This window comes from Diachasma alloeum, unplaced genomic scaffold, assembly GCF_001412515.2.
Source record: "Diachasma alloeum isolate Michigan unplaced genomic scaffold, Dall2.0 Dall_scaffold_02004, whole genome shotgun sequence".
NCBI classification, from domain to species: domain Eukaryota; kingdom Metazoa; phylum Arthropoda; class Insecta; order Hymenoptera; family Braconidae; genus Diachasma; species Diachasma alloeum.
In genome coordinates, this window is record NW_021682037.1 from 68782 (window position 1) to 94421 (window position 25640).

The window sequence follows — 25640 nt, forward strand, 5'->3', positions numbered from 1 at the left end:
TTCAGGAAGGATTGAGTAACAAATAGTAGACATCGAATCACTAAAAACAATTTATTCAAAGTTTCAAACATTAAATAGTTGTCATCAGGTCCTTCTACTCTGCACAGCCAACAGCATAGATATGTAGCTCATAGACATTTTGATTACCTAATAGATTGAGATTCTCGCATTACGAATGAGATCTTTGCTTAAATTAGTCTAGGTTCTTACCTTCATGAAAAGATCAAGCGACAGTGCCGCAAATTTGCCACTCGTTATTTCCAACGGTCGAAATTTTTTGAACCCAATCAACAGAAAGAAATGTGCTTTGGAATGAGGCAGTTTGTACCAACCACTGTGATAAATGGCGTCGCCCACTGCTGAGCTCTGCAAGAAAATCAGAGACGTCAAGAAAAAATTCTTAGCAATTCACGTGTTCAAGGACCTTTGTTATGAGACAATCAGCTGCCCAACAGCAGAAGAAGAGATGAGAGACTGCACTCAATGTGATAGTCACTGCAAAACCAACTTGGAAGAAATTCAATTGTCTCACAGCTAGAAGCTAGAACAATCTATTATGTGATGCTCTTCAAATGGATTATTTGACCATTAACAGTCACCCGTATCACTGCATACCCCTGGAAGCAGAATGTTAGCACACATCCAATTGTTAGAAGGAGGAGCGCAAAATTGAACGCAGTCTCGAGATTTCTGGCTGATCTGAGGAAAAATATTGAACGAACTAGATTTTTAAGTTCATTAGTAGATCAAATCGTCTCGTTACCAACAACTTACTGGATAAGCTTCTCATGCTTCTTCACAATACTCCTCACCATTGCCTGGATGTCACGAACCCTCTGCGTTTCACTATCTTCACCGAGTTGAGATATGGACAATCGGACGAGATCCAATTGTCCACAAAGATGGAAGATCATCATTGCGACGAGACTGTCAAAAGCGAAGTAGGAAAGGGAACCTGAGAAGGACGCGTAAAACTGAAGCAGGAGGGCAACCCAAAAATTGATGCTGGTACTTGTATCGAAGGGTAGACAGACAACCCAGAATAGATTCATCGTTAAACGCGGGTCGGGATCCTTCAGATGGAAACTCTCCAGATTGTAGAATTTCTGATTTCAAAACATCCGTTATTGATTATATTCTGCAGATTGAGAAGATCAGAATACCTGAACTACTACACCAAAACTATTTGCAGCATAAGCCATGGAGCTTGAAACAATCGAAATCCCTCGACTGATGTTTGCCATTTTCATCATAGTATCATGATGGAGCGTGGGCTTGACAACTTTCCAATCAACTTCCATTTCTTCCAAAAACTCACCCAACACTGTCATTCGAAATTTGAATTCCGACTTTAGTAACTCACAAGATGCATGCAGGAATTACCTTGTTGTTGAAAGTATAGAATAATGAGTTTCACCATGCCAATTATAAGCGGCATATGGGTCGAGAAACATTGGATCATCGCATCTATCTGGCCCCAGAATAAATACAGTGCGATTGACCGAGGTATTACGAGAATTAGAAAAATGACACTGGCATTTATCAGAGAACGATATTTCGCAATACCAGTTGCATTTTTCCGCGGCCAAATTCCTAGTAAATCGAAGTTGAACCTGTTCCAACCGCAGGCGTAGTCAAAACCTGACCGCAAATGATCTTCATCAACCAAGAATATTGCTGCTATGATCAGAATCATGTGTTCTATTACCTGGACTGATCGCCATTGATGTTTAGTTCTGATCAACCAAAGGAATACTGACAGCTCGTGGATATTAGTTGTCGATCGATCGAAGAGCAGCCCTCAGTTTCAATGATGCCTCATTTCAGGGCAATTTTCCACCAATTTCAATTCAAAAGTAATGGAGCACTTGGGGATTCGCTATGGTAAAGACTGCAAACGTGATGCGCGAGCAGTATAACAGAATGCTCTTGGACGAGCACTACCTGAATGACAGCTTCGATTGAAAGTCAGTGAAGACAATTTGTATAATTATGGACTGAAGTGTCTACGTTCAATAGCAGATTCACACGATTTCGAGGAGAGAAAAACGAACAAGTACTCGCTGAATTATTTCAAGTAATTTATTGCAGAGAATAGCACTCAACACAATTCGGAATCAATCATACTTGCCTACTTTGGACCGCTAGTAACATTGATAAGTAACTCATGGATGATTTGATAACCTGAAGGACAGTAATGCGACAGTCAGGAAAAGTTATGAATCGGAAGTTTACTCACTGTGAGATTAGTGATGGAGAAATACAGGACAAGGCAAGAGTAAACTTTAAGGAGAGCTAAAATACAAATGCTTTGGCGTTGTATTATACTAGTTTAAAATGGTTTGATTCGTCAGATTTTGATGTTTTTATGGATTGAGCCCCATTTTGCTCTACGGGCTATAGAAGGCTTTGGGAAAAACGTTAATTTTTTTGAGAAATCGCTATAAACAGAATTCATCGTGGATTAACTCCTGTTTTCATGGACAGACATCGGATATTTATCTGTTGTAAATTTAATAAATGATGGAGATGAGTTCGAATCTTTTGTCTTTAGTCTCTCGAGCAGTTTTTCTCGTCTTGTCTCGACTTCCACGCTCTCTTGCGGCATCAGTATGTGGCGTTCATATCTTACCTTTAGAAAGAGATTCAATGACAGTGGGACGAATTTACCCGCCGTTAATTGCAATGATCTGAAATTCTTGAAACCAATGATCATCAGAGAACGAGCTTGCTGATGTGGCAATTTGTACCACACGTTCTTGTAATATGCTTGTCCTACGGCTGTGCTCTAGGTGGAAGACAATATTATTCTCAGTTGAAAAAAAAAAAACATTTCTCCCTTCAATTTATTGCATTTTTTAAACACCTGAGTTATCAGAAGATCGCCCATCCAACAGCATATGAAGAAATGAGATATTGCACCCATTGTGACAGTTGCTGAGAAAGCAACTTGGAAGAAATTCAACTTTCCTGTATCTAAAAGCTGGGAAACCAAATACGAATCATATCGCCAATTCTCATGTGATTTAAATTCTGAACAATCACCCTTATTATGGCGTATCCTTGGAAGCAGAATGTCAAAGTACATCCGATGAATGATAGAAAGAGCACAAAATTAAAGGAGTTGTCAAGACTCTTGGCCAATCTGCAACCAGTTGAAGACAGCTTCACTATTTTACATGCGACAGAAGGACAAAGTGATTTTCGGCAACTGATCGAATGAGCTCGCTGTGTCTTTGCACAATTCTCCGCAAGTCTTTCTGGAATTTCCAAGGTTTTTCGGTGTTTTCATTTTCACACAATTGCGCGAACGACAGTTTTAGGCAATCCAACTGTCCGCAGACATGAAGAGTCGTCATTGCGATTAGGCTGTCGAAAACAAAGTAAGCGAGGGACCCTATGAAAGATGTGTAGAATTGGAGCAGCAGTGACACTGCAAAATTGATATTTTTGCTCGTATCGATAGGCAGATAAGCCACCCAGAAGAGATTCAGCGTCAATCGAGGATCCGGTTGTTGTATGTAGAAACTTTCTAAATTGTACCATTTCTGGTTGAAAATCAATAGGCTATTGAGCATTCATATGTATAAGTGATGTAATGTATCAAGAAGGAATAGTACTTGCACTACGACACCGAAACTATTTCCAGAATATACAGTTAATCCAGAAAAAATGGAAATCTGCCGGCCAATTTTTGCCATTCTCATCATTGTTCTGTATTGCTCATTGGAAATGGGATTTTTCCAGTCGCATTCCATTTTCTCCATGAACTCACCTAGGGCTATTATCATGAATTTACTCTTACAGTTTTTTTCAGTAGAAATCTTCAATGAAAATTATGCTATAGCAACTTATTCTATTGAAATGTTTTCTATAGCAATTGCTGGGCTCAATATTCCAAGTTTTTTTATTCAATTTTTCTAATAAGGACACAAGAAAATAGAGTAGAAAATTCAAGTCGAGAAATTCTTACAGAAAATGTTTAGATAGAAAAACGTCTATAGAACGGTGCAATTGTATTTTTTTCCATAAAATAGTTTTTATTGGAAATTTTCTATCAAATTCGTTAGGCTTTAACCGTTAACCTTTCAGGATATCCAAGCAGTTCGGGCAAATTTTTCTCGGTGAAATCCTCGTCAGAGTTTATAGAATAGACTAAGAGTATTTTTTAGGCGTTATATCAACCTTAGTTTACGAACATTTTTTCGAGAAAAGAATTTTTGAAAAAATGAAATTTAACACATTGCATGTATAGGAGCTGTATATCCCTTCAACTCAGTAGTTCATAGTCTTAAAGTGTTTTTTCGTATACATAACTGTATATGACTTTGTTCGTTATACCCTCTTGTTTTTTTTGAGATTAAAAAACATGAGTTTCCGGATAAATTGCAAACAATCAAGTTAAAAGCTTCTTGATTGGTACGACGGCCATATTGTGTCGTTTGAATCTGCGCGTTCCTGACCTCTGGCAACGGACTGCTCAAGTGACTACTCGGACTGAATTTACGAGATTAGAGGTTAAATCAACGAGAATCAAGTGTGAAATTGAATAAAATATTGTTCATAATATTCATCAAAAAAATCCCCGAAGAAATGTATTCAACAATGAAAAATCCGAAAAAATATGGAAATGGCAAGATATTTGGCAAAACTGAAATTTTGCTTGAAAACAAAGTGTTAGTTTAAATGAAGTATTTGGATATCTTTAAGTGGTCGTATCGTGAGGGAATCCCCGCACAACCACCTATGGGGCGCCACTGTAGAGCGAATGAGATGCTAGAAAGACGCGACACCACTTGAGGGTTAAGTTAGTTGACTTACTAAAACGGATTACCTATTACTGAATCTTTCATTTACCTTGTTGTTGTAGATACAGAATGACGAGTTTTACAATTCCAATTGCAAATGGCATGTGCGTGGAAAAACATTGAATCATGGCATCAATTTCACCCCAGAATAGATAGAGTGCGGCCAATCGAGGAAGTGTGAGTAGGAAAAAAACCGTAATAGCATTCAGTAGGACATGATACCTTCGAAAACCAGTGAGATTTTTTTTGGGCCACATTCCCAATATTGTCAGGTTGAGTTTATTCCAACCACAAGCATATTCAAAATCTAATTACAATAGATTATAAAAAAAATCTTATGAGAGTTCCTTCATCTCCATATACCTGAGTTGGTTCCCATCGATGTTGTCTCTCGAGAGAGCGAAGAAAGACTGACGATTTGTCCATTTTATTATCGATTTACTCCCTATCCGTCCGTAATGACGATCATTCTGAAAATTGTTCATGATCACAGAACAATTTTCATTCATGATGCATTGTGGAATTTATAGACATGCGCTCTGCGGCAAAGTTGCGAGTCCATAGTGACGAGAGGTGAGTCATTCCAGAATCATGTTGGACTTTAACTAGAAAGTCGAAGTCCAACGAAAGAAAAATGTCACATCGTGTAGTTCACTTTATTTCAAAGAAACTCAAGTCATACAATTTACTAATGTATACACTTTATTTACTACCATCAACTACTAATAGTACTGACAAATGACTCATTAATGTTTTCACCACCGGGTGAGTAAAAATGAGAAATTAATGAGAAATCATAGACGAAAATTCGTCTCGCAAAAGTATGATTAATTTACATTTACAAAAAGATTCAGCGATAATGCTGCAAACTTTCCAGCAGTCATTTCTAATGGTCTGAATGTCTTGAAACCAATGAGCGTCAGTGTGCGAGCGTCAGAATGAAGTAAGTTGTGTGAATGGCTTCTCCCACGACTGCACTCTAAAAAAATAAATGATGAACACACAATTGCTTAAAATTGAGTACGACATTGTTGAAAAATGCGTAGAAAAACAAAAGATGGATTTTGATGTAGAATTTTTTTCAGATTTGTTTACAACTTCACACAAAAAACCAACATTTTTCAAAATTCATCTTCATTTTTTTGCATATTTCAACTATGTGTACCTTAAATTTCAGCTATTCGTAGACATTGATGCACTTCGAACCGTGTTCGACCTTTTGCAAACCTCGAATTGTTTAAACTATAAAACATAAATCATATAGGACCGTATGGTATCGTATGATATTTATTCAATGTAGTTATCAAGTTTGGAATTGACAAGAGGAAAATTCCAAAATTCAATCCATGCAAGAGGCGCCGTCACCTCTTAACCGACTCACTCACCTGTGCCATCAGAAAGTTTCCGGCCCAGCAACAGAAGAAAAAGTGCAAAAATGCACCTGATGCAACAGTAATGGAACACCCAACTTGGGAGAAGTTCAGCTGGCCCCGGTCCAAGAGCTACTGAAACATGTCACTATAAAGTGATTGAAGAATATCATTGAAAAATTTCACCCTTATCAAAGCATAGCCTTCGAAGCAAAACGTTAATGTGCAGCCAATCAGCGCCAAGAATAGTCCGAGATTGACGGAGTCTTCTAGGTCGCCAGCTAATCTGAGAGGAAAAAGCTATTCAATTTTCAGCCTGCGATTTGGTGAAGATTTCAAGATTTCAATGCTTCATCCGTTACCGAATAATCTCCTCATGTTTCTGCACAATCATTCTCATTTCCGCCTGGAAATGGTGACATTTCTGGGTCTGATGGGTCCCCATTTCAGTACCTTCTTACAACAATAAAAATTCGCGTTCACTGAAGATGATTGTGAAGATGTCAACATTGTTCAATGAGGTGACTAAATTCTTAACGGAACCATCAGACGTTGATGAAGAATTCAATCCTCATCCTCACGAACTCATCCTCATCAATTCTATTGGTGTTACCCAGGACTCACGATGAGGACGCAGTTGGTGAAGAGTCACAAAAAGAAAATATATATAAAAAATTTATTGATTACGTATATTCCAATTTAATGGACGGGCCTTTGGTGTTGGAGTACCATTGGCCACCGAACGATTTTATTGATATTTTCCTGCTAGCTTAAATTTGCCTCCTCAATCCATTGTAGTGCCAAGATCACGAAATGTATCGGTGTGAAGAGAGTGGGGGCGCCCCAGTGTGTTAGTGCATCGTTAGGAAAGCCTGGTGGTGCGCGCGCACGACCATAAAATGCCGAAGAGTGGGGAAACGCTTGGTACAGAAATGAGTTGATCATGAACACAAGTTTTTTTCTTCTCGAGTATTGAGTTGTTTGAGCTTTTGATGCTATATCATTAGTTCCTACATTCATTGAACTATTTGTCTGGTTGATCCGCTACTACTAGCAGCATTGATAGATAGCTCGCCGAAGTTTTCAATACCTAAGGTCAAAAAGAAAGAGAATTTACTTTTCAATCCAGGAAAGAGAACGATTCATTAAATAAAACTCCATGAAAACATAACAGGGGTTGTAATATATTCTACCTGGACAAAGAGCCTGAGCGATAAAATTGAGAATTTTGCCGTACTCAGTGCGAATGGGCGGGTCTTCTTATGACCAAACATCATCAGTAAGCGGGCATCAGCAGGCGATAGTTTATACCATTCAGCTTGATAGAATGCATATCCAATTTCCGAACTCTATCGGAGAGCATGAATCTTCAGTTTCTTTCAGAGAGACTATTTTGTAACAATCGTTAGTTACCTGTGATATGAGGTATTCGCCAGCCCAACAGTTGAGGAAAAACTTCATCAGGACACTAAGTACCGCGCAGATTGGAAAACCCATTTGGAAGATACTTGACTGGTCTGTATGCAGAAGCTGTGATAGCAGATTAATATAAATAAGGAACAGTTTTTTGGATGAGTACAAGAGGAGGTTCTATCCACCTTTTGGACTATGTATCCCAGGAAGCAGAGGGTCAGCGTGCAGGTGGTCAGTTCAAGAAACCACGTCAAATTGAACGATTGTTCAAGATTGTTGACAAATCTGTGAAAGTGATTGTCAAAAATAATTGAGGCAGTTCTTGGAGGATCTAGTTCTTAAACCATGGGCACGTGAAAATTTCATACAGAAACCTAGCGAATTCATTAGGAAATTCTATTGAATTAATCAATTTTGTCCAGATCGAATGGATATTTTTCAATATTTTGTATGTTTTTTTCGTGTATATTTATGAAATTGGTATTATTATTTTACTTATTGGTTCTATTCGATTGGTCTCCATAGCCTGAGGAAGCTTGAATTACAATCGAACCGTCGCAATTCGACAATGAATTAGTATGGCTTACTGACTTTTTCTTTAAAATATTATCTATTGAACATTTTTTATATAAAAAACGTGCAGTAAATCTGCCGAATTTTTCTCTGGAATTGGTCAAAATCTAATAATTTCCTTTTCTAAATATGAAATTCTATCGTGCGTGCATACCGATGGGCTCTTTGATGTTGTTCCATAATACTTGCAAACGCTATCCGTAAGTTTCTCCCTTCAGTCACAGTGACAGCCTCATCCAAATATTTCAGCGATATTTGGATGAGTTCAAGTTGTCCACAAATATGGAGAATAAGCATTACAACGAAACCATCGAAGATGAAGTAGAAACCAGTGATTGCAGACGCAAAAAATTGAAGTGACATTACAAGTATATAAATGATGATGTTTTTCGTACTGAATGGAAAATACGATACCCAAAAAAAATCCAGTGATAACCGGGGATCAGGATTTTTTAGGTAAAGACTGTCCAAATGATACAATTTCTGGATATTATGTATTATTAGTTACTATGAATCAGTCTTAAGGAGTTTGTATTACCATCGCGATGACACCAGCGATGACATTACAGAGGCTGCTGGTGATTAAAAAAATGGAAATTATCCGGCCAATTTTCGCAGTTCTAAGTACTGCTGTGTGCTGTATCTTGGTTAGTTCTTTTGAAAAATCTTCTTCCATTGTTGTCAGCAACTCAATTAGAACTATCGCGATACAAGTAGTTCGTGTTAAGACATGCATGAAAAATTACGGGAAATCTGTGACGTGAATTCTCAGTTGAAGAAGGATGAAAAATCCGAGAGATGATTCGAAAAATTGATCATTTTTCTGGGCTGTGCATTTAACGAGTTGAATGTTGTCTGAAGAAGATTAATAATTTCACGAAATGTTCAATAATACGAGGTGGTTGACAGGTCTGAGCACCGCTAACTTGTTTGGATCCTTCTCTCGGCTGCAAGGAACTTTAAAAATGGCGGCGCCCCCACCTCGTATTTTTAAACATGTCTTAAAATTCGTCATTCATTTCAGATCACTCTGAACTCGCTTCATTCGATTTCTATAAAATGAACAAATTTTTTAAGCCCTCTTCCAGATTTTCCCATTCCCTTCTGATTGAAAATTCGTGGCGCAAAGATTCCTCCGCATTTCAGTAGTTGTTTTTAGTCTCGAGGCCGCTCAATTAGTTCATCCTGAGTCATGATAAAACTTATTTACCTTCATTTTGGAAATGCAGGACCAACAGTTTAAAGACCATGGTGATGAATACTAATTGAGTCGAGAAGCATTGGACGACTGCATCGATCTCATTCCAGAATAAAGATATTGCAGCGAATCGTGGTATGATTATAACAATCGTGATCACACTAGCAGTTATCAGGTACCAGTTCTTGCGAATGAAATTTGAATGATGCTTGGGCCAAAATCCACACATATCCATAACAAGTTGGTTCCAACCACAGAGGTACGCGAAATCTATTTTCATAGTTCATGAAAATAAATGTCACGGTTTATTTGTCTCAGAGGAAATAATCTTTCTCTCGGGTTTTGTTCTGATTTCACTCTTCGTGTCATATGCTTGAAGACTGAGAGAAAGTCCGCCGTTTATTGATCTCTTCCCTATGTTCTTGCAATAGTAATGACTTCGTTATTTGAAAGACCAATTTCTAAACAATTTCGTGTCGTTATTTGTAATGGATGTTCTGCATTTTACATTCTGAGCATGATCAGAGCGCGGATGGCGGTGGTGGGAGTTCAGTGAGTTGAGTTGAAGAACGGTTGTGAGATGATGCATTTGGAGGATATGGGAGAAATAGTGACGTGCATTTTGTTCGATGACCGTTGCACGAACGAAAAAATTTTATAGAAAACTATAGCGAGTGCGATAGGAAATTTTATTGGATTTCTTTTGAACTTTTTATTAGTTTTTGGCTAATTTTTTCTTTATTTAAGTATTAGAGACCTTAATACGAGGTCTGTTACCTGCTAAATAGTATTTAAAAGCTATATACTTACATGCTTTTTTTTCAAATTATATGCATAAATATATAAGTTGCAAATTCTTAGGCCTAGTTATATTTTCAGTTCACATTCTTTAAGGAATTCGTCAATGGATTTGATAACTGTTGAATTCAGAATACGCACAATCTTTGACATGATATTAGGAAATTGACAGTGCTTTCCAATTTTTTTCTCGATGTGCCCACACGATTTATCTAAACAATTGTGTTTCGATTGAGTATTATGACCTGCGGCGGATGGTGAATTTTACATACAACTTATTCAATCGCGATTTTCCATCAGAATTTTTAAAACTGAATTTTGCTCGATTTTATTTCGTCATCGCAATCATTAGTTTCGCTATCACAATATTCTCTTATAGTACATGGTCATCGGTGATTTACTCATCCTAAAAATCTGTCACTACCAGTAACACGGACAGATAGCTGAACGAGGTTTTCATCACCTGAAATAGAAAACGGAAGAGGTCTTCTTTCAATTATTCTAATGTCTAACATGATCGAAAGTATGATTTCACCTGGAGAAAAAGCTTGACAGATAGTGTGGAAAATTTCCATGCACTTAATTTCAATGGTCGTGTTTTTTGAAAACCCATTATCATCAGTGAACGAGCTTCGGAGGGGCGTAATTCATACCATTTACTGCAGTAGAATGCATATCCAACTTTTGAACTCTGTGATGCACCAGGAAGAAACAATCTTCATTGATGAAGAAACAATAATTGAGAGAAAAACAGCACAGTTCTTGAACAAGTCTTGCTTGCTTGCGTAAAAAAAATCGTTTGCTGAAAATTATCAAAAAAGGATTTTTCTGTGCCAAGCATGAGAAGCGTACGCCGAGATCGAAAATTTTTATTGCAAAAATAGATTTTGTCTTAAAAAAAAAATTTATTCTCTGTGTAAGCAAGAAATGTAATTTCTTGACTCTTATTCTGATCCTCGTGACCCTTATTCTGACCCTAGCAAACCTCATTTTGACCCTTGTGATCCTTAATTCTGGAGTCTTAATTTCGAGTACCAGTGTAGATTCCCTCGGTTACCTGTGATATGAGACACTCGCCGGCCCAACAGTTGAGTAGAAACTGCGTCAGTATACCAAATGTTGAGAAAATTATGAAGCCTATTTGGAAGACACCGGACTGGTCATTATGCAGAAGCTGAAAGATAGAGTCTTCAGAAATTTTCAGTGCAGTTCTTAGAAATTTTCACCAAGTGACAGTTCTAGTGAACAGCAATAGCAATTACCTTCAACACATTATACCCCTGAAAACAAAACATCAGAGTACAACTGACTAGCTCAACGAACCACGGGAAATTGAATAATTTTTCGAGATCGTTGACAAACCTGCAGAACCACTCAACAATCATTCCCCGATATCACCAGCAGGGGGCCTATTCTCGAGTTTGAGGTGAACGGAAGTGACTCCGTTCACGCATTTCGGTAGGGAACGAAAGTTTCCGTGAACGAATACTAGATTCACATGTGAATTAATTTCGTTCACGGAAGTCATTTTCAATTCGCACACCGTCAACGAAATTGATTCACATGTGGATCTAGGATTCGTTTACGAAACCTTTCATTTCCCAATGCGATACGTGAACGGAGCCACTTCCGTTCACCTCAAACTCGAGAATAGGGCCCCAGAAACATCAAACTCTGAATACATACTGACAAACGGATTGATGCTTTCTCACAATGCTCTTCAGAACTGCCTGAAAGCGCTTCCGATCTTGAGCCACATTTCCCCCCAATTGGGTTAGCGACAGCTGGATGAGCTCCAGTTGTCCGCAAACATGAAGTATGAGCATTACGACAAAGCTGTCTAGGATGAGATGAATCCCAGTCGACATGACGGACACATAAAGTTGCAACAAGAATATTGTGGCGTAGCTGACAATATTGGTGGTGTCAAATGGCATGTAAGCTACGAAGAAAAAGTCGACTGACAGCCGGGGATCGGGGTTCTTTATGTAGAGGCTGTCCAAATGATACAATTTCTGATGAACAAGTTGATATGAGTCCAGTGGCCAGACAATTGACGAATGAGTGAGAGTGGATGGGAATACTACCAGTGAGATGACACCAGTGATGACGACACAGACGAAACTGAGTGCCACGATTGTGGAAATAGTCCTGCCGAATTTGGCAGCTTTGAATACAGGAGCGTACTGCTGCTTTGTTAATTCCACTGATAAGTTCGCTTCCATCATTGATGTTAAATCAACTAGAACTAGCGCAGTCTGTGAATAGCTTAGGTCTTGAGAGGTGTTGGGAATGAAATAAAAAATTACTGAACCGCGGGGACAACTCGAGGAGAAACTTTACGCCTGGAATTCTCAGCCAAAAGGGAATGGAAAAATCTGAAAGATGGCTTTAAAAAATTGTTCGTTTCATAAGACCCAGATGAAGCGAGTTGAAACTGATTTGAAGGGGAGACATAATTTTAAGAAATGTTTAAAAATACGAGGTGGGGATTCCGCCATATTTAAAGCCCCTTGCGGCAGAGGGAGGAGTTATTCAGGCAAGATGACGGCGCCCGCATCTGTCTATGGCCTTGTATTTTTGATTGTTTAAAATTATTTATTCTTTTACATAATTTTTAATTCTGTTATAGTCCCCTCGGTGCGTTACTTGTTGGCGCACATAAAAATTTTGACGCATTAAAAAAAATTTCGTTAACGGGTGGACCGCACGCGGTGATGAAAAAAAAAAATGAATTCGACGAAATTCGCAAATCTTGAATGGATCATCGTGATTGCTGTTTTGTCGAGCGTCAATATTCACGATAGTTTTGTTTTGAATTACAACGATTCATTGAAGACCCATCAATAATATTCCTAATCTACAGTTTCTTATAACTTTTAACCAATCGCGCCCATGAGAAAATAAGTGTACAAATCAGTAGTGAAGGAGTCAATCGGTTTAAGTCGACTTAGCTCCCAGTTGAGTTTTTGTTGAATAACTCGGAAGTTAAGAAAGATACCGAAATTTTTGTCAGATCTTTTTCGATAGTCTTCACTTTTCTTTACAAAAAAGGTTTTTAGAAAATTTTTGCCAACTCCTTTAGAATTTGAGATATTCATCGAGAACTGGCGCTAGAATGGAATTGACTTGAAGCGTTTGACCACTTCACTACTGAAATATACATGTGACAATAATAATTAACAAAAAAAAATGTGGAAAATATAAAAATCGATTATTTGAAATAATAATAATTCTTTCCAGTAAAATATGAAAAAAAATTTTTTTGAAAGATATTCAAGTTTTGTTATTGATGACATAAATCGTGAAGTAATCACGATGACATACCTTGATTTCCCAGTTGTAATACTATTAATTTAAAGAACACGGACATAAATGCCAGTTGAGTCGTGAAAGATTGAACGAATGCGTCAACTTCATTCCAGAATAAGGACATAGCAGCGAATCGGGGGATAATTATGACAACGAAAACCAAGGCAGCATTTATCAGCGGCCAGTGCTTTCCGATAAAAGACGACTGACGTTTTGGCCAAAATCCCCCTAAATTCAGTAAGAATTTGTTCCAACCACAACTATAGTCGAAGTCTATTCTCATAGTTCATGAGAGTATGTTACAAGTGTTACTCTAGTTGATCTCTTGAATTTGTTCTTAGTGGTGCTATCACTTGGACGTGGGTGTTCAGACTGAGGGGCCCCGCGAGGATTATCGATTTTTTTCCAGCCTCTTGTAGTTATCTTGCAATAATAATGGGGGAAATTAAAAAGTTTATTACGGAATACCGGGTAAAAGCTCGTCAGCTTGGACGGTAATTATGCGGAGTGAAATGAGGGGGATTTGCAATGGAGTTGAAGCTTCGACAAGTTTCATTGGCATTTTAATCTGAGGGATTATGCAGGTGCGATGAGACATGTTTTGGGTGTGAAAGTGGTATATTTTCTGGAGGAAAAAATGACGATGAAGATAAGTGTCTAAATTGTGCTGCCTCAGAACGCCAGTTTGACAACTAAACTGAGAAAAAAAATTACTTACAAGAAAAAAAACAAGACAAGAAGTCAAGAAATTAGTTTTTCTTTACTAATTACAAGAAAATTTACACATATCTTATGCAGATGTGTATAATATAAATATATATATTATACATATATATATTATACATTTATTTGTACATTATACATTTAGTGTATGTATATTATACATTTACTTGTGGTAAGTAAATAAAAACAATTTTTTTCCCAGTGTAAAAAAATTATGTTTGTGATTAACTTTCGTCTGTAATGCACTGTTAAAAATTTTCGTCTGAATTTTCCGTGCCAAATTCCGGAAATTTTTATTGCGTTCAACTTCCACTGAAATTTCAGGAGATCTTGTTATTGAAAATTTGGAATTTCGTGGGAAAACAAACAGAACTGTAAATTTGCCTTCCATTTTCCCCGGAAAATGAATGGAAAACTAGAAAATTCTGGTAAATATATTCTTGAATTTTCAGGACAGTGACAGTGAATGCGATTTAGGAAGAAAAAAATCATGGCATTTCAGATTTCACTGAAAATTCAAATAAATTGAGGAATTCTCCTCTTCATGCCGCTTAAAATTCTGGAATTTTACTGAATTTTTAGTGAAACCTGAAATTTCATTATTTTTTTCCAACAAATCACATTCGGTGTCACTGTCTTGTAAATTGGTAGTCAACGAGACAGTTGACTACCATAATTTCACGTAATCACCACTAAATATTCATGATTTCATTGAAATTTAAAATAGATCGGGGAATTTTCATCTCATTACTATTGAAAAAATTTGGAATTTCACTCTATTTTTAGCGCAATCTGAAATTTTATGATTTTTTCTCTCCTAAATCATATGTAATGTCTCTCCCCTAAACATCACTAGTCGACTGTCATTAAAATTACAAATTTTTTCTGATATAGTGCTACTCTTTCTAAGGCTTATTAATATGTATTAAGGTTAAATATCGATAATGATATTAATATGGCACCTCCGTTTATTATCCATCATAATTCTCGACCTTGATCATTACAATTTGTTTGAAAATGAGGTGTTCGTTGCTGGAATTTGTAGCAGGTCATTTTTTATTATTCATCTTGAAAATCAGTCATCACTAATAATACAGACAAATAACTGAACGAAGTTTTTATCAGCTGAAATTGAAAAGAGTCATGTTTCCGTCATTCCTTAACATAATCCCCTAACATAATCAAAAATATACACGTACGAAAAAATTTCATAGAACAACTTATCAAATTCGCAAGGAAATTCTTATGATAATTTTATGCATTTTTGTGCATAAAATTAAATGCATTTTTATGATAATCATTCGTTAGTTTTTATTTTTTATTTCATCAAGACCCAACAGCGCCAGGCAGTTACAGGGCACAAATTAGTACAAAATTTTTCTGACAACAGTTTGTTTATAACAAATTATGATATATTGAATTTTTTTAATTGAGGTTTATATCAAATTTTGGACGATTTTTTTCCATAGAAAAAATTTTTTTAATAATATTTATTCAGTGGAAAATATTCTTTTTTTTATTTGGGAAAATATTCTATTAAAAAAATTAATAGAATTCAATTTTCCTATATAACTATCCTATTGAGAATAAGTTATATAGGATATTTTCTATAGAAATTCTTCGGCTGACATTTTCTAATTAAAAAAAAAATATGTAAAAAGAAAAATAGAGCGCAAAAAACTGGAAAAATTCATGTCGAGGAATTCCTATAGAAAAAGTATAGAAAGATGAAATTCTAGTAAATTTTTGCATAAAATAATTTCTGTTGGACATTTTCTATTAAAAAACGCACTCTAAGACCGCGGAATTTTTCAATAGAATTGACTAAAACCGAATAGCATTTTCAATAGAAATAGAAGTTCAATGAAATTTTCTATCGAATTCGCTAGGTTTTTCGATGAAATTTTTCCGTGCGTGTAGTTTTACCTGAAGGAAAAGCCTGATGGATAGGATCGAGAATTTCCACGCAGTTAGCGTCAACGGTCGTGTTTTTTGGAAACCTATCATCAGTAACGGGCGAGTTTCCGATGGGCGCAGTTCATACCATTTGCTGCGGTAAAACGAATACCCAATTCTCGAACTCTGTGATTCACAAAATATCACGCACGAAAAAAATTTAATATAAAAATCTAGCGAATTCGTTAGAAAATTCTATTGGATTTCTATTGAACTTTATATCAGTTTTTGGCCGATTCTATTGAAATGTTCAATAGAAAATATTTAATAGAAAAAGCCAATAGATGTCGATTTTTCTATATAACTGATGCTTTGTATAGAATTTCCTCGCCTCAAATTTTCCAAGTTCTTCTTATTCTATTTTTCTTTTCCTCTCGTCGAAAATCAAACAAAACAACTTGGAAAATTTGGGCCGAGGAAATTCTATAGAAAATAACTCAATAAAATAAGATATATAGAAGAATCGAATTCTATTGACTTTTTCTATTGAACATTTCAATAGAATCGGCAAAAAAATAATAGAAAGTTCAATAAAAATCCAGTACAATTTTCCAAGAAATTCGCTAGGTCTTTCTACTGAATTTTTTCATTCGTGACAACATCACTTCCCGACAAAATCATTTGTAAAATGTCAAAAAGCATAATTTAGTCCGATTACCCGTGACAGAAGACACTCGCCAGCCCAGCAGTTGAGGAAAAATTGCGTGAGTATACCGGATGTTGAAAAGATGATGAATCCTATTTGAAAGACACCGAACTGGTCGGTACGAACTAGCTGTAAGGCAGAGCAGTCAATGTCTAGAGAATTCAGTCACATGAATTATATAATAATAATAATCACCTTCAGGACGTTGTACCCCTGAAAACAAAATATCAGAGTGCAACTGGTGAGCTCCAAGAACCACGGGATGCTGAATAACTTTTCGAGGTTCTTGACATATCTGTGAACAACTCGATTATTCCCAATAAATTGCACGCAAAAAAATGACGAGTATAAATCCACCTCTCATTACACTGAGAAAAAATTAATTTTATCGAGAGAATTTTATTTGAACCAACTCTCATTTGGTTGTCAATTTTCAAATAAACATGATTTCTTAGTGAATACCAGTCATCTCTTCTTGAGATACATGTGATTCGGAGAAATCGAACTTCTCTAGAATTGAAGTTCCTTTTATTTGTCGCAATAATGAGAGTATTTGATTTCTTTCTAGCCAAAAGTTTGCTATACTCCAGAAATTCGTTGCTTTACTCAAAAATCCAAATTATTCTCATGATTAAATACGTTGTTATCTCAATCAACACGATCATACATTGTTCCAAGTAAATTATAATTGAAGTGAGCATTTCGTATGTCGAATCAGGATGACTATTGTTACGCGGAAAAAGCTTTGAGATTGTAGTAAAATGTCGTTGAGTTGAAAGAAGTTTATATTTCTTGACTAAAAAAATCGCATTAGTCTACAATAACAGAATCACGGATTACGGCAATTCAACACAAACTTGGATATCACAAATTTCGTTCAATGTGATGTACGGAAAGCTCAATTTTAACATCGGCTTCATTCGAGAATACAACATTCAATTCATTCCTCAATGTAATCATCTCCTAGGTACGAATTTTTTATCAATTCATGAAAGTAGAAAATTTCCCGACTGGTGATTATATTAGGTTAGAAAAATTGAACTTTTCCGTGTTTGTGGTGAATACATGTGACTTGACGCCGAGGACTGTTTTATTTGATTCAAATAAATGTGTCTCAAGAAGGAATAGTTGATATTCACCGTAAGATCTTAGTTATTTGAAATTGATTCAGGTGTATAATACTTGCTCCAAGAAAGAAACATCTCAATAAAAATAATTTTTTCTCCTCAGTGTAGTATATTCTACTTTTGCTTAAGGGGAAACGGATCCCCTGTTGCTACATGAACTTTTACAATTATCAATTTTTATCCCTGAAACTCTTTATCGAATGGATCATTGCATTATTGAGTCAATGAAGTATTTTCATAAATAAAAAATAATAATTGCAGGAGAAAACACAATTCTATACTTGATACAGACCCAGGGGTTCTGTTTCCCTTTAAAAGAATTCCCTCAAAAGTCAAGGAAATTTGGTAGTGATATTCATTTTCACTTGAAATTGAAATTCATGTGAATTTGCGGAATTTTCGTGTTTCTGCCGCTAAAAAAATGAGACTTCACTTGAATTTTCTGAGAAATTAGAAATTTCCTTGACTTTTTCCTCTTACATCGAATTTATGGTCTTTTTGTCGGAGAATTCAGTCAAATTTTTCAACACACAACACAATTCTAAAACTTGATACAAACATAGGGGTTCCGTTTCCCCTTAGAAGAATTCCCTGAAAATTCCAGAAAATTTGGTAGTGAACAGTAATTTTCACTTCAAAATTCATGTGAATTGCGGAGTTTTCGTCTTCCTGTCGCTAAAAAAATGGGACTTCACTTGAATTGTCAGAGAAATTTGAAATTCCGCTGACTTTTTGTACTTACATCGAATTCATAGTTCTTTTTCAGAAAATTCAGTCAAATTTTTCCAACAGTGCAGCATTTTTTCCCCATTTTTTTCGTGTGCACCAACAAATTTCAAGTCCTCAATACATACTGACAAACCATCTGATGTTTCCTCACAATCCTCTTCAGCTCTAGCTGAACGCCTCGTCGATCCTCAATACCATCTCCTAAATGTGACAATAATACTTCAACAACTTCCATTTCTCCGCAAATATGGAGTATGAGCATCATCACAAAACTGTCCAAGTTGAGATTAATAATAGTAGAGATGACGGATACATAGAGTTGCAGGGCGAATACCGTCGTGTAGCTGATGATATGTGTCGCATCGAACGGTAAGTAAGCTACAAAAAAAAAGTCAACCGACAATCGGGGATCGGGATTCTTTATGTAGAGGCTGTCCAAATGATACAATTTCTGGTAAATAACTCGATATCAGTCCGTGAGTGAATACGATTGTATGAGAATTGAGGGGAGTACTACCATTGCGACAACGCCAGTGATCACGACGCCAACGGCGCTGAGGCCCACAATTATTGAAATAGTTCTCCCGAATTTAGCGAGCTTCAGTACTGGCGCATACTGCTCCTTGGTCAAGTCCGCTGATAAGTTCGCTTCCATCATTGATAATAAATCAACTAGAACTGTCAATGTCGCAAATTAAACAGAACTGTCACGAACTCAAATTGGGATCGACATGGCGGAATTTCGAGAACGGAATAGTAATTTAATCTTAATTTATAAAAACAGTGAATTTTATACACGGAGAGAAATATTAAATAAAAATTATGCATCTTTTCCGTAATTCCGGAGCGAAATGTGGTTGTAGGAAATTTTACGGAACTGTCACGGAATTTTTCCAGAGCGTTCGGTCATTTTTATCTGAATCTGCTGTGAAAAATTACCATACCGTCACTTGAATTTTCTGAGTCGATTCCGTAATCGGTGAGCGAGTTGTGAGTTCCGTAATTTTTGCTGAATATTTGTCTCCGTGTAGGAAAATCTATCGAACTTGTATTGAAAATTACAATAGCTTTGGCCGTGTTTTTCTTATAGAAAATGTCCGATGGAAATTATTTTATAGAGAAAATCAGTAGAATTTCATTTTTGTTCACAACTTTTTCAAAAATCATCATGAAAATCCAATCAACGGATATAGCGGACGTAATGATCCTCTAACTCCCACAGGGGTGCCATTGAAACAAATGTTTAACGCAATAATTGAATTCTCTTGAAGCATTATATCGAAAGATATCTCCAGAATTCTAATTTTTTTAAAATACGAAATTTTGAAAATTATTCTATAATTCAAATCAACGATTATTACCATCACTTTTATCTTTGAACTCGGCCATAGGAATATTGAAATAATTTTTGATGCCATCATTCAATGAAATCAGATCATTTTTTTTTTAGTTTTAGTGGTTCAACCAATTTTTTAAAAAATCGCAAATTTTACAAATTAATATATTGATTAAATTTTAATTAAATTTCATCTTTGAAATTCTCATTGTTTAAAAATACGGCATTTTTTAAAATTATTCTATAAATCAAATAAACAATTGTTATTATCACCCCTCAGTTACTATGGCCGATCATTCAATGAAGTCAGAACATTTTTTTTGAGTTATTGTGGGTCAACCAATTTTATTCAAAATCGCAAATTCTACAAATTAATAAATGAATTCAATTCAATTCAATGGGGATGAATAAGGCTCAGCAATACCTACATTTGAGAAAAAAAAATTAAATTCAATCGATTCCCCAGAGAAATTTTTCCAGCAGAAATTGAATAAAATTTTCTATCGAATGCGCTAGGTTTTTCTATAAAAAATTTTTCCCGCATAATTTACCTTCATTTCCCAGTTGCAGCACTATCAACTTGAAAAACACATTGATAAATACCAATTGAGTAGTGAAAAATTGAATGAATGCGTCAACTTCATTCCAGAATAAACACATGGCAGCAAATCGGGGTATGATTATAACAACCAGAACCAGAATAGCGTTTATCAACGGCCAGTGGGTTCCGACAAAACTCGATCGACGTTTTGGCCAGAATCCACTCAAATTGAGTAAAAATCGGTTCCAACCGCAACTGTAAGCAAAATCCACTTTCATGGTTCATGAGGGTGTTTCAGCTTTTAATTTGCTCTTAGTGATGCTATCACTTGAACGTGTGGATTGTGACTGTGAGGGGCCCGAGAGAGTTATCGATTTTTTCCATGCTCTTGTAATTCTCTTGCAATAATAATGAGGGAAATTAGAAAGTTTATTACGGGATTTCTCGGTAACCGCCCATTATGCGATGAGGTAGTGATTAAGAATGAAGTGCAGTTGCATGAGGGATTCGCCATGCAAGGAATTCGTAAGTTGAAGTAAATTTCCTCGGGAGTTGGAACTATTCTGCAGATATTAGTAGGATAATGGAAGTGGAAATGCAGGGAGAAAAAACTTCAGGAAAAATGACATGACAAAACGTAAAAGTAAGGAGGGAATTTCGGGAATTTTTACGTAAAATGGTTCATTTGATTTACATAAACTTTATTTGGATCTAATAAAGGATTTACAGTCAAGGCTTTACATAAGATACCTTAGGGACAGTAGGAGAGTGGAATTCCGGGAATCCGTATACCCCCACTACGCGCGCTTATAGAAAGGAGAAAAATAGGGATCAGCGAAATAAGATACCACGCTCGTTGCGCCCGAATTCTATGGAATATTCATTTTTACTGAATGGATATTGATAACTAATCAATTTATACGAGTTCAATGTTTTGAATTTGTATAGTCCGCGCTCCCTTTTCTCTCTCAACATAACCCCGCGTGATAGAATGTCAGCTGATGTTGGGGGACTTGAGAATAATCACTTCTGGACAGCTGAAGTACAAATTATTGAAAGTACGTAAATTAATTGAATTTCAATTAGGCTTTATTCTATTAAGATAATTCTGCATCATCATTTTAATAATTATAGCGTCGAAGAAAAGAGGTGACCCTTGGGATCGTTTAACCCTTCTGATTACTTCACTTGACTCTCACGTTTGAACTTTTGACCCTTAAGGTCATTTGACCCTTAAGATCACTTCGTTCGTCCCTTCCATTTGACCCTCAACTCCGTTTGATCCTTATAATCACTCTTTTCCCGTTGAAAAATGGTCGAGGCCGTAGGTGTCTTATAAGAAGCCCACGGAACTAAACATTCGGGGGGCGATAAATGCCGAGAGTGGGGGTAGGGTCTCGAGCGCTCTGAGCTCGAGGTATCTAATATAAAACCTCGACTGTATATGATTCGAATAAAGTTTACTTCATTCAAATGATCCAATTTTCTGGGTGCGGAAAGAATTCGGAGCGAAGAATAAATTTTCCCCCTGCAGCTCCGGACATTTTATGAATCGAAACGTAATTGTTACGTATTGAAAAGTAATTTTAATCGAACACAAATTTTTAATATTAGTTTATTTTTCTCATAAAATCCAAATTTATTTCGACTCATCTCACGATCTCATCTTCGTAATTCGGCAACCGTTCATTCTTTAACAATGATGTACAATTAGGAGTGTGTCAGGACCAATAGCATGGAGAGATAGCTGAACGACGCCTTCATTACCTGATATTAAAAACACTGGAATTATCGTCGGCATCACTAGATGTGAAGGGCAATCCTACCTGCAGAAAAAGTCTGAGAGACAATATTGAAAACTTGCATGTTGTCAATGTCAAGGGTCGTAATCCCTGATGGCCAATCATCATGAGTGAACGAGCGTCAGAAGAGACCAGTGTATACCATTCACTCCTGTAGTACGCGAAGCCAATTTCTGCACTCTTTGATGAAAAACAAAGTAGAAATTGATTCTCACGATGACAGTATTTCTTAACATCATCCAATCACCTCTGACATGAGATATTCACCCGCCCAACAGTTGAGAAAAAATTGCGACACCAGACCGAGAGTTGAGCACAGTGGAAAGCCCATTTGAAATATAGTGGACTGATCGCTGTGGAGAAGCTATGAGGAAATATTGTTTATGAAAATTGAAGAATCCGTGCAATAAAAAAAAAATTTTTTAGTGTTCTCATGGGGATATTTCCTGAAATTTTTTTCTTCTTTTGATTGATTACTTTAGTAGAAATCCGACCTCGCGATCGACTCTCTGCGCGTTTCTTACACATTACGCCGATAGTCTGTCTAAGGAGCTACAGATGGGATGTGACATTGTCCCCTCCCTACGAAAATGTTTGATAATTTTTGTTGAACAACCCAGCGAAGTGGCAAAACGGTTCAAGTTGATTTAGCTCTTAGCTGAGTTTTCGAAGAATATCTCCGAATCTAAGAGAGATAACGAAATTTTTGTAATTACATTTTTCGTAGAGCGAATTGGGGGCTACAAAAAAGGTCATGGGAACAATTTTGCTATCTCCCTTAGAACGAGGTGTTTATTGAAAACTGGGCGAAGCGGACACCCATCCAAGTACTAACCAGACTAAACACTGCTTAGCTTGGACCACTGCTGTCGCTAAATTAATCTATCAATTTCTTCATTAAAAAATTGCAGGAAATGTCTCTATTGTACAGATAAATTATCCTCCGGCAATGTCACCTTTTGAACAGTATAACCCTGGAAACACAATGTCAAAGTGCAACTGAACAGCTCAAGAAACCAAATGAAATTGAATAATGCATCCAAATTCTTGGTGAACCTAGAACATCACGCATTTCCACACATCTTTTTTTATAAATCTATTCGATGTTACAAGGAGGGGTTAAAGGGTAGAGCTTTGTGACCCTGCGGACCCTTGAGGCCTTCAAGGTCATAAGGGTCTCAGGGGCCACTCCTAGGCCACAGGCGTCAAGAATCTCCAAAGGTCAAAATCTCTTATTTAACCCTAGTTTGCTCACCATAGGAGGGAAACGCCGCAGAAGATTTTTTTTTTTACCATTGACTGGCTGAGCGGAAAAATCCTAAAAAATTGGAATGCGTCAATTCAAGTATCTAGAAAATTATAATATTTTTTAAAATTATTTATATCCACAATTCCTAAAGAAAAAAAATTATGTCTAACAGACGGGCAATTTTTTCCCATGTTAAATGAAATCGCCCGTTGTGCGACGTTGCCGAAGTCTCGCTAAACGCGCCCGGACAGTATAGAGTGAATTCGGCAACGCTCGGGCCTAAATAATACGGCGGCGATTCCCTGCGGAGGTGACCAAAGTCGCAAGTTCTCATATGGTGACCAAACTAGGGTTAACATTGTTACAAGATTTTTTTTTATTGTCACAATGAGGAATTTACCTTTAACTAACTTTTCAAATGATTATTTTCGATGTGGGGTGAGCAGACCGATATATAGGCGATAATCTAGTGACTGTCAAGATGAAGAGGTCTGTTCAAATCGAACAATTTCTTCTTTAGTAATTTTTAACTTGCTTTTTTTTGGCCCAAGCAAGACTTGTTTAAGAACTTGGTCGTTTCTTCTTAGTGTACATACCGACAAACCGCTTGATGCTTCATCAAAACCGCTCTAAAAGCCACCTGAAAACTCAGTTTCTCAAATCCTAATATACCCTTCACCAATTGCGTGAGGGATTCTTGGACGACTTGAAGCTGTCCGCAAATATGAAGCACAAGCATCATAATGAAACTGTCAAGTATGAGATGAATGCCAGTGGATATCACAGAAATATAAAATTGAATCGAAAGTATCATCATGTAGGTGATTATCGATGTTGTGTTGAAGGGTAGATATGCGACGAAAAAAAAATTCGTCGACAATCGAGGATCCGGATTCTTTATGTAGAAGCTGTCCAAATGATACAATTTCTACGCAATAATTTGGTATCAGTCATGTATAAAGTCCCAACAATTTGCCAATAGATTCATTTCGAACTGTACATTACCAGGGAGACAATGCCGGTGCTGAGAATGCTAATGGTGGCAATTCCTAGGAACATGGAAATTGTTCTGGCTATTTTGGCTGCTTTGAATACTGGAGTGTACTGCTCTTCGGTCAGTTCTGTTGATAAGTCATCTTCCATCGTCACCAATAAGTCCACTAGAACTATCACAATCCGTATATTTGTTGGATCTCGGTCGAATCGGCCAACCAGGGATAGGGATTGACCGATTTGACATGAAATGCCTCATACAAATTCAAAATTATCATAATGTCCTACCTTTATTACCAAATTGTAGAACTATTAGTTTAAAAAATACAACTATGAAGATTAATTGCGTCGCAAAAGACTGAACAACTGCATCAACTTCATTCCAGAACAAGAACATTGCCGCAAATCGTGGGATAATTATAACTATCAACACTATCACGGCGTGGATCAACGGCCAGTTCTTGCCGATAAAACTTGATCGAGGCTTTGGCCAAAAACCGGCGAAATCCATCAAGACCCGGTTCCAGCCGCAAGTGTATTCAAAATCTATTCTCATTTTTGGACGTTTATTTTCCGGTTCTATTCTCGATCTCTCGAATTTTACCTAGGGATGTTATCACTTGGACGAACGCTTTGAGACTGGGGGAAACTCTACAGTCCTATCGATTTTTTTCCCTACTCTCAGAGTTCGTGGGAAATGGTAATGGGGAAATATTAAAAAGTTTGTAGAATTTCCAGATCATTTATTCATCGTCCTATGTGACAGGATGGTTATCAAGACAGAAATGCAGCTGCATGGGAGAAGTGTAATGCAGTGAAGTAACATCTTGGATACAGAATTAAACTTTGTATTCATGAAGAATAGAGACTCTATAGGTCTGTATATTCTTCATGTTTATGGTATATTCTGAGAATGCGATCATGAATGTTGTGAGTGTTGTGCGTTGAATGTTGTGAGTGTTGTGCGTTGTTGCTCTGAAGGATGTCGTAAGGTTCTAAGAAGTACACAGTTATAAATTTTCCACTGAAATTTCTAGTAAGTCATACTAATCCTGTGGTTCCCTGT

General features: G+C 36.7%; 6 protein-coding genes across 6 annotated transcripts; all 6 read right to left on the minus strand.

The window, feature by feature from the left end:
- Nucleotides 1–84: 84 nt before the first annotated feature.
- On the minus strand, nt 85–1696 carry LOC114841653 (odorant receptor 33b-like). The gene is made up of 7 exons (XM_029126711.1): nt 1384–1696; nt 1170–1324; nt 775–1106; nt 587–699; nt 425–534; nt 211–366; nt 85–147 (listed from the first exon to the last, which is right to left on the minus strand). The coding sequence occupies exons 1-7, from the start codon at nt 1694–1696 to the stop codon at nt 85–87; spliced, it is 1242 nt and encodes a 413-aa protein (XP_028982544.1).
- A 425-nt stretch (nt 1697–2121) lies between these two features.
- On the minus strand, nt 2122–5104 carry LOC114841655 (odorant receptor Or2-like). Its single transcript, XM_029126713.1, has 7 exons — nt 4858–5104; nt 3621–3781; nt 3195–3548; nt 3040–3135; nt 2867–2983; nt 2633–2788; nt 2122–2184 (listed from the first exon to the last, which is right to left on the minus strand). The coding sequence occupies exons 1-7, from the start codon at nt 5063–5065 to the stop codon at nt 2122–2124; spliced, it is 1155 nt and encodes a 384-aa protein (XP_028982546.1). The 5' UTR covers nt 5066–5104.
- Nucleotides 5105–7202: 2098 nt separating this feature from the next.
- On the minus strand, nt 7203–9642 carry LOC107046798 (odorant receptor 22c-like). Its single transcript, XM_015269507.1, has 7 exons — nt 9375–9642; nt 8703–8863; nt 8319–8647; nt 7777–7876; nt 7592–7708; nt 7372–7527; nt 7203–7268 (listed from the first exon to the last, which is right to left on the minus strand). Exons 1-7 carry the CDS (start codon nt 9640–9642, stop codon nt 7203–7205), a joined length of 1197 nt encoding a protein of 398 aa, XP_015124993.1.
- A 573-nt stretch (nt 9643–10215) lies between these two features.
- On the minus strand, nt 10216–13830 carry LOC107046813 (odorant receptor 13a). Its single transcript, XM_015269525.1, has 7 exons — nt 13488–13830; nt 12248–12408; nt 11847–12175; nt 11423–11522; nt 11218–11334; nt 10696–10851; nt 10216–10623 (listed from the first exon to the last, which is right to left on the minus strand). Exons 1-7 carry the CDS (start codon nt 13753–13755, stop codon nt 10567–10569), a joined length of 1188 nt encoding a protein of 395 aa, XP_015125011.1. The 5' UTR covers nt 13756–13830; the 3' UTR covers nt 10216–10566.
- A 1424-nt stretch (nt 13831–15254) lies between these two features.
- LOC107046799 (odorant receptor 4) lies at nt 15255–20808 on the minus strand. Its single transcript, XM_015269508.2, has 7 exons — nt 20541–20808; nt 19171–19331; nt 18779–19104; nt 16993–17092; nt 16810–16926; nt 16122–16277; nt 15255–15320 (listed from the first exon to the last, which is right to left on the minus strand). Exons 1-7 carry the CDS (start codon nt 20806–20808, stop codon nt 15255–15257), a joined length of 1194 nt encoding a protein of 397 aa, XP_015124994.2.
- A 1432-nt stretch (nt 20809–22240) lies between these two features.
- Nucleotides 22241–25130, minus strand: LOC107046801 (odorant receptor 4). The gene is made up of 7 exons (XM_015269510.1): nt 24863–25130; nt 24587–24747; nt 24178–24509; nt 23289–23388; nt 22580–22696; nt 22357–22512; nt 22241–22297 (listed from the first exon to the last, which is right to left on the minus strand). The coding sequence occupies exons 1-7, from the start codon at nt 25128–25130 to the stop codon at nt 22241–22243; spliced, it is 1191 nt and encodes a 396-aa protein (XP_015124996.1).
- Between the last annotated feature and the right edge of the window lie 510 nt (nt 25131–25640).

Excerpts from the sequence above, each read along its gene's own strand:
- LOC114841655 (XM_029126713.1), bottom strand. The coding sequence starts at position 5,065 with ATGTGGCCCAAAAAAAATCTCACTGGTTTTCGAAGGTATCATGTCCTA. Across the intron at positions 3,136-3,194 it reads CAGTTGCCGAAAATCACTTT|AGTCTTGACAACTCCTTTAA; the intron begins GTCCTTCTGTCG and ends AGATTGGCCAAG. Across the intron at positions 2,984-3,039 it reads ACGCCATAATAAGGGTGATT|CTTTTAGATACAGGAAAGTT; the intron begins GTTCAGAATTTA and ends TTGGTTTCCCAG.
- LOC107046801 (XM_015269510.1), bottom strand. The coding sequence starts at position 25,130 with ATGAGAATAGATTTTGAATACACTTGCGGCTGGAACCGGGTCTTGATG. Across the intron at positions 24,748-24,862 it reads TCTACAATTTGGTAATAAAG|TTCTAGTGGACTTATTGGTG; the intron begins GTAGGACATTAT and ends GGATTGTGATAG. Across the intron at positions 24,510-24,586 it reads GCACCGGCATTGTCTCCCTG|AAATTGTATCATTTGGACAG; the intron begins GTAATGTACAGT and ends ATTATTGCGTAG.
- LOC107046813 (XM_015269525.1), bottom strand. The coding sequence starts at position 13,755 with ATGAGAATAGACTTCGACTATAGTTGTGGTTGGAACAAATTCTTACTG. Across the intron at positions 12,176-12,247 it reads TCACTGGTGTCATCTCACTG|AAATTGTATCATTTGGACAG; the intron begins GTAGTATTCCCA and ends CTTGTTCATCAG. Across the intron at positions 10,852-11,217 it reads GCGAGTGTCTCATATCACAG|AGTTCAAAAGTTGGATATGC; the intron begins GTAACCGAGGGA and ends GGTGCATCACAG.
- LOC114841653 (XM_029126711.1), bottom strand. The coding sequence starts at position 1,696 with ATGATTCTGATCATAGCAGCAATATTCTTGGTTGATGAAGATCATTTG. Across the intron at positions 1,107-1,169 it reads CAAATAGTTTTGGTGTAGTA|AAATTCTACAATCTGGAGAG; the intron begins GTTCAGGTATTC and ends TTTTGAAATCAG. Across the intron at positions 700-774 it reads AAGCATGAGAAGCTTATCCA|ATCAGCCAGAAATCTCGAGA; the intron begins GTAAGTTGTTGG and ends ATTTTTCCTCAG.
- LOC107046798 (XM_015269507.1), bottom strand. The coding sequence starts at position 9,642 with ATGAAAATAGATTTCGCGTACCTCTGTGGTTGGAACCAACTTGTTATG. Across the intron at positions 8,864-9,374 it reads CCTGCATTTCCAAAATGAAG|TTCTAATTGAGTTGCTGACA; the intron begins GTAAATAAGTTT and ends GTATCGCGATAG. Across the intron at positions 8,648-8,702 it reads TCGCTGGTGTCATCGCGATG|AAATTGTATCATTTGGACAG; the intron begins GTAATACAAACT and ends CATAATATCCAG.
- LOC107046799 (XM_015269508.2), bottom strand. The coding sequence starts at position 20,808 with ATGAAAGTGGATTTTGCTTACAGTTGCGGTTGGAACCGATTTTTACTC. Across the intron at positions 17,093-18,778 it reads AAACATCAGATGGTTTGTCA|ATATGTCAAGAACCTCGAAA; the intron begins GTATGTATTGAG and ends AGTTGTTCACAG. Across the intron at positions 16,278-16,809 it reads GCGAGTGTCTTCTGTCACGG|AGTTCGAGAATTGGGTATTC; the intron begins GTAATCGGACTA and ends TGTGAATCACAG.